At 56.7% G+C, this 10,284-nt stretch overlaps 2 protein-coding genes across 2 annotated transcripts in view; both read right to left on the bottom strand.

Moving 5' to 3' along the window:
- TRIM54 (tripartite motif containing 54) overlaps positions 1-5,006 on the bottom strand; it is a 14,174-nt gene extending 9,168 nt beyond the window's left edge. Inside the window, exon 1 of the mRNA XM_008072556.2 lies at positions 4,794-5,006. Coding sequence (XP_008070747.2) covers positions 4,794-4,961 — 168 coding nt within the window. The 5' untranslated portion in view covers positions 4,962-5,006. The remainder of the gene's footprint in view (positions 1-4,793) is intronic.
- Positions 5,007-7,219: 2,213 nt separating this feature from the next.
- Positions 7,220-9,256, bottom strand: DNAJC5G (DnaJ heat shock protein family (Hsp40) member C5 gamma). Its single transcript, XM_008072549.1, has 4 exons — positions 9,144-9,256; positions 8,638-8,851; positions 8,330-8,474; positions 7,220-7,269 (listed from the first exon to the last, which is right to left on the bottom strand). The coding sequence occupies exons 1-4, from the start codon at positions 9,254-9,256 to the stop codon at positions 7,220-7,222; spliced, it is 522 nt and encodes a 173-aa protein (XP_008070740.1).
- Between the last annotated feature and the right edge of the window lie 1,028 nt (positions 9,257-10,284).

Below are 10,284 nucleotides of genomic sequence, written 5' to 3'. Positions count from 1 at the left end.
GGCAAGGCTGCAGTGGCCGGGAGCGGCCACTGCACTCGTCTGAGTGACAGCGTGAGACTCCAACTAAAAAAAAAAATTTTTTTTTAATTAAAAAAAGCACCCTACCCATTCTTTCAATCTGCAGATGTGTACACGGGCTTGAAGAGGCAAAACAGCCTGGTTTACAGCACATGGCTAGTAACAAAGAGACTGACAGGAAAACTCAGGCGTGTCAAGTCTCAGTCTGGATGTTTGTCCTCATTAGACGGAGATTCCTCCCTGCACAAATAAGATCCCTAACCCTGCTACAGCCTGATGGAATTCACAAAAGGTGAGCAAACTCATTTTGCATAAAGGGCACCCGCCCAAGGCTGGGCTGGTGCAGTCCCGGTGCCCTCAGCAGCAGGTGGACATGGCAGAGGCCACACCTGCAGACGCCTGGCCCCGACAGCGACCGGCAGGGAAGTGGGATTCGGGCGGAGTGGAACAGAGGCCGTCTCTCTCCTGGCTGCCCTCTGTTGGCGAAGGAGGCCCCCTTCCTGACACCCCCTGCGAGTTCCGCCCGAGACAGCCAGCCTTCAGAAAAGCTGCTTCTGAACAACCTCCTCGCAGGGCCTTCTGGTCGTCTGTTAAACCACAACAGGTTGCAGCTCATAAACAAGTGCCCACGGTGAAGGGGAGGCAGGTACAAAAATAAGCCGAGGCTCGCTTCAGCCTTCAGGAGCGAACAGAATCTACAAATACAGAAACACATGGGAAGATGTTTGTGTCAGAGTCCCACACTAACAGCTTTCCTTTAGACAAGATTCTCGGTGGCTGAGTGGGAGCGAGTGTGGGGAAGGAGGGAGGGAGAAGTTACGAGGTTAATGTAGTGTCTTGGTGTTTCATTCTGTTTCAGTTCAGAGAGAGATACATGCTACAGCTCTGAAGCGAATAGCATTATGATAGCCGCTATGTAAAGACTTGTTTGGGGACCAGAGTTTGAAAGCAACATGCAAAGACAGCCAGGCTCGGTGGTGCAGACCTGCATTCCCATCACTCGGGAGGATCACGCGAGCCCAGGAATTCAAGGTCAGCCTGGGCAACACAGACGCCCTCAAAAAAAAACAAAACAAAACAAGAAAGCAATATGCAAAATGAAAATAACTGTTTGGGGTAGAGAGCATTTCCTCCCAACCCCCCCCCCTTTTTTTGAGTCCAGGTCTCACTCTGTCACCCAGGCTGAAGTGCAGTGGCACGATCACAGCTCACCACAACCTCAAGCTCCTGGTCGCAGATGATCCGTCTGTCTCAGCCTCCCGAGTAGTTGGGACTACAGGTGTGCACCACCACACCCAGCTAATTTTTTTTGATATTTTTGTAGAGACAAGGTCTCACTATGTTGCCTAATCTGGTCTTAAGCTCCTAGGCTCAAGCAGTTCTCCCACCTTGGCTTCCCAAAGTGCTGGAATTACAGGCATGAGCCACTGTGCCTGGCCTCCAAGCCCTTTATACTGTTCAACTAACAGTATTTTCTTTTCTTTTTTTTTCCTTTTTTTTGAGTTGGAGTCTCACTCTGTTGCCCAGACTGGAGTGCAGTGGTCGCTCCCAGCCACTGCAGCCTCAACCTGCCGGGCTCCAGCGATCCTTCTGCCTCAGCCTTCCAGGTAGCTGGAACTACAGGCATGCGCTACCACGCCTGGCTCATTTTGATTTATTGTAGAGATGAGGTCTCGCCAAGTTGCCCAGGTGGGTCTCGAACCTGCGGGCTCAGGCAATCCACTCACCTCAGCCTCCCAAAGCGTGGGGTTACAGGCTGAGCCACCGAGCCTGGCTAACTAACCGTATTTTCAAATTGATGTTTTAACTTTTCAAAATTTGCCTCCTGGCTATCTAGTTAACTAGATCGCATAAAATCACAAGCCCCTCAAACCCATTTGCTGTTCATCACAGCAGTTTTCAGGAGAGCAAAACACTGGAAACCATCTAAATGTTTTAGAGCACAGAATAAATGACTGTGGCCCAGTCGTGACAATAAAACACCATATGGCGACTTGAAAGGGAAGACATAGATCTGAGGTGCAGACATGGAGTGATCCCCTGAAGAGTACGCGAATGCGGTGGGGCGGGGACAGTGATGCCAGCCTAAGTTGGTCTATCCGTGCGAATGTCCCCGTACACGGGCATCTTCTGGAAGGATTCACAAGAAAGTTGGCAATGGCTACTCTCATGTGGTGGAGGAAATTGAGGGTCTGAGGCGAACGGCAGACGTGCTTCTTATGATGCAGATGCCTATACGACTTGAAAAAGCATGCAGGCACACTGAAAGTTCCCAGCAAACACACCGAGTCGCTTTGATCGCTGTTGACCTTCTAGGCCACGCCCTAAGGGGTTGGCGGTTTGAAGACAGAGGACCCCAAAGCCCTCTTCTTGCCCCCATACTCAGAAGACAGACAATCTGATGATGCCCAGGGTTGTCAAAACGTGGAGGCAATGTGTGAAAAAACTAAATATGCTCATCTTTCTGAGGAAGCTCTACTTATATCGAGATGAAATCCATGAGTGCAGCTGAAGAACTGGGTCAGCCTCCCACGAGGCCCTCCCAGAACCCCAAATAAAGCAGGAAGGCAGGAGCCATCCACTCCTCCTCAGAGGCCCAGGGCTGCTCTCAGTGGCGCATGTTGCTCCAGACCCCCAGAGCCCTCTCCTGAATCTCCTGCGCAGAGTTTGCCCCAGCTGTTCTCAGGTGTCTCTGAGTCCAGATCAGTGTTCCAGAGCTTTCTGGAGGCAAAACTGTGCTTGGACACAGAGAGCTGACTTAACAAAGAGGCGGCCTCAACGTCTTCCAGCTTCCACGTGCAGGTCCTCGTCCAGCTCCCTCTGCCAGATGACGCCGTATGGCCTGCACGCTGACATCTGCCCACTCTTCTACAGGACACCTTACCCTGGCCTTCAAAACTTGTTTTGGCTGGGCTCGGTAGCTCGGTCTGTCATCCCAGCACTTTAGGAGGCTGAGGCAAATGGACTGCCTGAGCCCATGGGTTGGAGACCCACCTGGGCAACTTGGCTAGACCTCATCTCTACAATAACTAAAAAATGAGCTGGGCGTGGTAGTGCACGCCTGTAGTTCTGGCTACTTGGAAGGCTGAGGTGGAAGGGTCGCCAGAGCCCAGCAGGTCGAGGCTGTGGTGGCTGTGAGTGTGCCACTGCACTCCAGCCTGGGCGACAGAGTGACACTCCAACAAAAACAAAAGCAAAAACTTCTCTTTGCTTTCACACACTTCAGGTCCTAACCAGAGGCTGTTTCCCGGTAGTTCATGAGAAAGGATGGCAACGTCTTCCTGTCATGACCCCCCAGACATTAGGCACCTCAGCCTGAGTATGTTCAGTCACTGAGACGGGAAAAACCAAGACGGGGGCATGGCGTCCCCCCTCACACAGGACTCACAGGCTCAGTGTTCAGCCTAGGCCCTGGGGGGTAGCATCTCCCGGCCCTGAGCTACTACACAGCCGGACGACGGCAGGCTCAGACACTCAGAGGACAGAAGGAGTGGCCTGGACGGGAAGACGGCACCAGAGACTACAAGGCGCGGGGCACACTGAGGACAGTGCCCAACACACAAACAAGGGGTGGGTCACAGGCCCAGCACAGGGTGGCCCAACCCAGCCAGCCCCTTCTTGTCCCAAACACGCTGCCCCAGGAACTTAAAAGGGAGGAGCTTTCTCGTCTGGGTTAAAAGTCACTGTGCTAAACGCATTTCCACCTCCTCTCGGCTGCAGACGAGTACCTGTTGCGATGTAGCCTCTCACTGACCACAGCACCAGGCAGTGCCAGTCAGCCAGGGCTTTCATCCCTCTGCAAGGCCCTTTGTGTGTGCGCCTCTGCCCTTCTCTCTGCCTGCTCTCTTCCACTTGATGATTGACTAGAACCTCCCCAGCAGCACAGGGTGGGGAAAAAGTCCATTTACAAGCCACTTGGCATATGCGTTTATTTTTGAAGCCTGTGGCTAAAATGGTGTCAGTGAACGTGATTAACCAGGCTTGGCCCCGTGACTGCAACGAGACCAAGTGGCTGGACTTCTGGGAAGTAAAATTTCTCCCCTGCCTTCTCTGCTTGTCCAGTGCCTCAACACCTTCCAGCCTGCAGGCCTCTTTGCGAATGGCCTGGAGCCGGGGAGGGTTCCTAGGCTCCTGCCCAGATGCCTCATTCTGCCCCAAAGGGCTGCCCTGAGCTGTGCCCTAAATACAAACAGTTCTACTGTCATGATGAAGTTTCCACATGGGGCTGTGACTTTCTTTTTTTTTGTTTTTGAGTTAGAGATACACTCTGTCGCCCAGACTGGAGTGCAGTGGCCGCTCCCGGTCACCGCAGCCTCGACCTGCTGGGCTCCGGCGATCCTTCTGCCTCAGCCTTCCAAGGAGCAGGAACTACATGGGCGTGCTACCACGCCTGGCTACTTTTTAAAAAATTTATTGTAGAGATAAGGTCTCGCCAAGTTGCCCAGGCGGGTCTCGAACCCGCGGGCTCAGGTAATCCACTCACCTCAGCCTCCCAAGGCACGGGATTACAGGCTGAGTGTGACATGCTGCTCTTTTCTCCAGGTTTTCCACAATGTTCTCGGACTCTGAAATGCAGTCTGGTGCAGGCCCTCAGAAGCCCAGGGTGGGGTTCCCTGCCTGCTCGTCTCCGAGGGGTTCTTCCTCAGTAGACCCCAGCAGCCGGCCACACACAGCGTCCATCCAGGCCAGCGTCCCTCAGCCCCATGGCCACCGCCCGCCCAGAGCCCCTGCCCACGAGCTGGGCCTGCCCCGGCGACGCTGCCGCTTGGACCCACCTGGAAGACGTCGTTGGCACACTTGCGGCACAGGTTGTGCTGGCAGGGCAGGATCACCACGGGCTTGGAGAACATCTCCAGGCAGATGGGGCAGATGAGCTGCTTCTCCAGGCTGTCCATGCTGTGTGCGTCCCCCAGCAGCGGCTTGAAGCCCACGGCGAAGTTCATCCCCTCAGCGCTCGGCCGCCCCGGCCTGGGCCCTGCTCCTGGCCTGCCTCACTGCCGCTGGCTCTCCTGCCCCTCCCGCCTCGCCCCTTCCACGGCCCCCTCTCCAGACGGCCCTGCCTTCCTGTCCCTTCCTCTAAGGATTCAGTTTGTCCCGGGATAGCTGTCTCACTCCTGTCTCTGCTCTGCACCCCGCCAGACGTATGTGGCTGTCTCCCTCCCTCCCTCCCTGTAGAGCACTCCTGCTCCCCAGACTCTCCTGTTCGCCCTGTGGGCAGCACTGCATGTCCCTTCCTCTCTGGGGAGGAGATTAACTTTACTGTGGGGGTGGGGAGGCCAGGGGCATCTGTGTGACATTCCAACTCCCAATTTAGCTCATGTAAGGCGAGCCACAGCTGTCACCGAGTGACCCTGACTCAGAAGCAGGTGACTCTGTGAGCAAGGGCAGGCCGAGGGCCACCGTGTACGGCAGACGGTGGGCCCGCAGAGGTGCCACTCTGCCTTGCCCTCACCTTGAGGCCCCTGCAAGCCCCAACACGGCTCTGGCTTGGGCCCGTCTTCTAGGGCGGTGACACGGAATCCAAGTCAGCCCGTGTGTGCGATGCCATACGGGGCTCAGGGTGGGAGGAGAGGTCCTGCCAGACCTCGTCGGCGGCGGTTTCCTCCTCCTCCAGACTGAGCGATTCGGAACGCGGCAGCCCAGAAAGAGCGCCTCTTGTCCCACGCTTTGGCCCATTTTGTCCTTGTTCAGTCTTTTCCTGTATCGCCCTAGAGAAAGACGCTCAAGCGGCCAGAGTGACTGCTATGCCAGGGCCTGGAACCACCCACAAGCATCCCCGAGGAAGTGTGGGATTTTGGGCCACGAGCACATCACTGGAACCACTCCAAGGACTGCAAATTTGTTGGGAAATTGGGAGAGGCTGAATTGGGCAGAAAGGACCTGCACGCCAGGGACCTATTTTGGGCATCCAGGGAATCAGTCTCCAGGGAAATTTTAGAGCGCTGACACACAGTCACAGGCTCCGGGAAGCCTCTGCCCGGCTCCATACTGTCCTGGCCCAGCTCTCCAAGCCAGGCTAGCCAGGCTGGCCCCACCAGGTCTTCTTTTCTCCTGCCCAGGAGCAATCTGTCTTTCTTGGGCCCGACGTATGTACTGGGACTGGACAAAAGCTTTTATTTACTGACATTCTCCAGCCTTTCTCCCAGTCTGGGGAGAGAAGTTTGAGGCGTTACTAGGCGGTGACCCTGGGTAGACGGGAAATACATGTGTGGCGATGATACCGAACAGGCAGCATGAAGGGACGAGAGTGGGGGAGGGGTCTGTAAAGCACGATTTTCCCCCATCCCAGGTCCCATGCCCCTGTTTTTCAGAGCCAACTACATGGCAATCAGCCTGCACAAGATGGGGTGAAAGGACAGTGGCAAGCGGGCCTCAGTGTGTGGACCTCAGTGGCCCATGGAACCCAGGCTAACATGTGTTGTGTGGCAGCTGAGGCCAAGCAAACCCTGGAGACGGGATGACACCCCAAGCCTCAAACGCGCTCAGACTAGTCCTGAGGGGGCACATGGTGGCAAGGGCTGTGGGCACTGGGGTGAGGTGTGCTGGCTCAGGAATGCAGCTGCTGTCAGGAGCTCTTGGTAACTGTGCCCAGCTCCAGGAGCAGAATCCCCTACTCCTCGCCAGGATCTCAGGGGCCCCAACGAGCCGGCCCCGGCCCCAACAACAAAGCAGTCACAGGAAAAAGAATCCTTAGGAAATGTCAGCCACCGCTGCCTGACCTCACAAGGGTAGGGATGGGGGGCTACTCTCTGACAGGCAGAGATTGGGACTGGAACTAAAAAGAAGAACCTCTGGGCAGCTGCACATAGCCAGGGTCAGCAGTGCCACCAAGGGCAGAGAGGGTGTCCTTGCAGGGGCGGCCACCATCCATGCTTCCACAGTCGAGATCCTTAAAAGAAGAGGGGTCAGGTCAGGGTCAGGTCAGGGTCACTATCAAGATAAGGCTTCTTGCTCCCCTCTTTGACGTGTGTAGTGCACCGGGCAACAGAAGGCACCCTCGTGGGGTCAGCACCTAGTGGCGGAAGGCGGCACCTTATTAACCAGAAAGAATAACCATCTAGAATTTGGAGCAAACCCCACACGCAAGGGCACCAGCACTTGTGGTCCACAAGCCTTCCACTAAAGGCACGCCTGCAGTCAGCACCTCGTATCCGTCAGCTGTGGTACCCCTCAGTTTACGTACCTCACTCCTCTTCACCTCTTAAAGGTCATCCTCGCTCTCCTCCTGTCTTCTAAAGTCACGTGCGGCTCCTACGACAGAATTGTGTGTTTGCTTACATACATCAACATTCAGTTATCATGTCTTTGGGCTTTGGAGAACCGCTCCCTTGCAGCTATGCATCAGCACCACCAGGTGGCACTGCTGTGCAGTTCAGTCAACCTACAATTTTTTTCTTTCTTTTTTTGGGGGGGGGTAGTTGGAGTCTCACTCCGTGCCCAGGCTGAAGTGCAGGGGCACACTCACAGCCACCGCAACCTCGACCTGCTGGGCTCTGGCCATCCTTCTGCCTCAGCCTTCCAAGTAGCCAGAACTACAGGCATGCGCTACCACACCCAGCTAATTTTTGGTTTGTTGTAGAGACAAGGTCTCCCCAAGTTGCCCGGGCTGGTCTCAAACCTGCGGGATCAGGCAATTCATTCGTCTCGGCCTCCCAAAGTGCTGGGATGACAGGCTGAGCCACTGAGCCTGGCCAAGATTTTCCTTTTTTAAGTTGGAGTCTTCCTCTGTCGCCCAGGCTGGAGTGCAGGGGCACGCTCACAGCCACCACAGCCTCGACCTGTTGGGCTCAGGCGATCCTTCTGCCTCAGCTTTCCAAGTGGCTGGAACCACAGGCATGCGCCACCACGCCCGGCTAATTTTTTGATTTATTGTAGAGACAGGGTCTCGCCAAGTTGCCTGGGCTGGACTCGAAGCCCTGAGCTCAGGCCATCCTCTTGCCTCCGCCTCCCAAAGTGCTGGGAAGACAGGCTTGAGCCACCGTGTCTGGCTCAACCTACAATTTTTAAAGTTTAACGATTTGGGGTGGGAATGATCTCAGACACCTCATCCTCTTTTTGAGTAGATGCCAAAAGCTGCACCCTTGAGCCTGTGGTCTTTCCCAGGCACACTCTCCCACCCTGTTCCTTGACAGGAGAGGCCAGCACAGCACTCCCTTCCCACCGCCCGTGTGTGGCATGAGTCATGCGGACACATCTCGGCGCCCTCTCTTCACTCTGTCTCAGCGCCAGGCACGTTCTCCCAGTCTTCCTCACCCCGGTCACCTCCCTCACTCCCGATGCAGGCCTTGCCTCGGCCCCACTGGGCCCTCACCTGGCTTCGGAGGCTGGCGCTGGACGTTCTGCTGGTACTGCCTCTGGTGATACTCCTCGGGGGGCGGCTTGAGCGCGCCGCAGCAAAAACAGCAGCAGCAGCAACAGCAGCAGCAAGTGAGTAGCACACACAGCAGGACCAGAGTCTGGAAGGCAGGCAGGATGGCCTCAGCCCGGCAGCGCTCCATGACAGCCAGGCCCTGCCCGCAGCCCTCCAGCACCAGGAATGGGGCAACGCAAGCACAGGGCCCGGGGGGGAAGGCTCAGCCTTCCTTCCTTATGCTTAAGGGTCTGGGGAGAATCATGTACCTTGAACCAACAGCTATTCAGAGTATAATAGTAGCGGACACCTTCCTCGCCAAAGTGGTCATACAGATAGATTCCCAATGAGCCGTGCTGGTCGTAGATTTTCCGTTTCTTGGGGTCACTCAGTATCACGTGGGCTGTGTTGATCTCTTTGAATATTTCTGCTGCTTGGAGGTCCCCTGGATTCTTGTCTGGATGATACTTCAAGGCCAGTTTCCTACCCAGGCAATACCCAAAAGAAGGGTGGGGTAGGGATGGGGAATGGCCAGGGAGCAGGGGTTGGGAGGAATGACAGGGATGGGCCCTAGAGGACACATGAGATGTGGTACATGGGGGAAGGCAAGCAGCCAGGGTCTAAATTCTTTCCCATGCCGCCATGATGAGGGTGATGGCCCTATCAGGCCCACGTGAAGGCTTGTAGGGATTTTAAAACGGGTCAGAAAGCACAGTCAAAAGAAAAGGCGTCAGAGCGGAGATGCCAGGGTTCAATACAGAGCTGAGGTCTGAACCTGTAGGACTTTTTGATGTCTTCTGGGGAGGCCCCCTTCTTAAGTTCCAGCACTGCATAGAGGGTGGTCCCGCCTCTGGACAGCCGGCGGGCTGCTTCGTCCACGTGAGACATGACCTGAGCCGGAGGAAGCAGCCTCTGGGAACACATCCATAGGCGAGGGCACAGAGCGACTGACCAGTGGCAGGGATCGTGAGGATAAGGCGACAGTGAGTGGGATCTGCGGCCAGCAGGAGGGTGCAGTGACCAAGCCAGCATTCAAGTCCACTTTTAAGGAGGAAACACCTTCCCCCGGCCTCTCCCAGGATCCTCCAGCCACATCAACCTCGGGACCGAGGCGCAAGCAAGGTGTGTCTGGGCCAGGAAGAGCTCCCATGGCCCCAAGTAAATGGCCCTGGGCCCGTCCAAGCTGGCGGCTGGTTGGGAAGACCAGGGCGGCCCCAGCCCCTGAGCAGGACGCATCAGGAAGGGGAGTGGTCCAAGTACAGAGGGAGAGACGGTGGCAGCAAACCAGAGCTGCTGGCACAAAGTGGGGCGTCCCGAGGCAAGGCTGGAGGGTGCCTGCCCTAGGCCGGGACCTGCTTCTTCCCCAGCCTCCTCTCAAACTGCCTGGCCTAGACCCTCGGGAGTGGGGGGCACAGCGGGCAGGGCTGGAGAGTGAGTGGAAGGGGTCTGGGCAGGCCTGCCAGGGACCCCAAGGAGAACACCCCAAGGGAGAGGACCCCAGGGGACAAGACCCCAAGGGAGAGGACCCAAGGGGACTCCAGGGGAGAGGACACCAAGGAAGTAGACCCCAGGGGAGAGGGCCTCCAGGGAGAGGAGCCCCGGGGAGAGGACCTCAGGAGACAGGACTCCCCCAGGGACAGGACTTCAGGGGACGGGATCCCAGGTGACAGGACCCCCAGGGAGAAGACCCCAAGGGAGAGGGCCCCAAGGAAGTGGACCCCAGGGAAGAGGGCCTCAAGGGAGAGGACCCCAGAGCAGAGGACCCCCAAGAACAGGACCCCGGGGAGATGACCCCAGGCGAGGGGACTCCGGGGGACGAGATCCTAGGGCGCGGCCCAGGAAAGCCAGGCGAGGAGGTCCTCGCCTCCAGGCCATCCTGCCCCGGGCTAGCGCCTTACCTGGGAGTCCCCTCGGGC

The sequence above is a fragment of the Carlito syrichta genome, unplaced genomic scaffold, assembly GCF_000164805.1.
Source record: "Carlito syrichta isolate Samal-C Ts95f unplaced genomic scaffold, Tarsius_syrichta-2.0.1 Scaffold115584, whole genome shotgun sequence".
NCBI lineage: Eukaryota > Metazoa > Chordata > Mammalia > Primates > Tarsiidae > Carlito > Carlito syrichta.
Note: the sequence above shows the minus strand (reverse complement) of the source record. Positions and strands in the feature narration are given on the sequence as shown.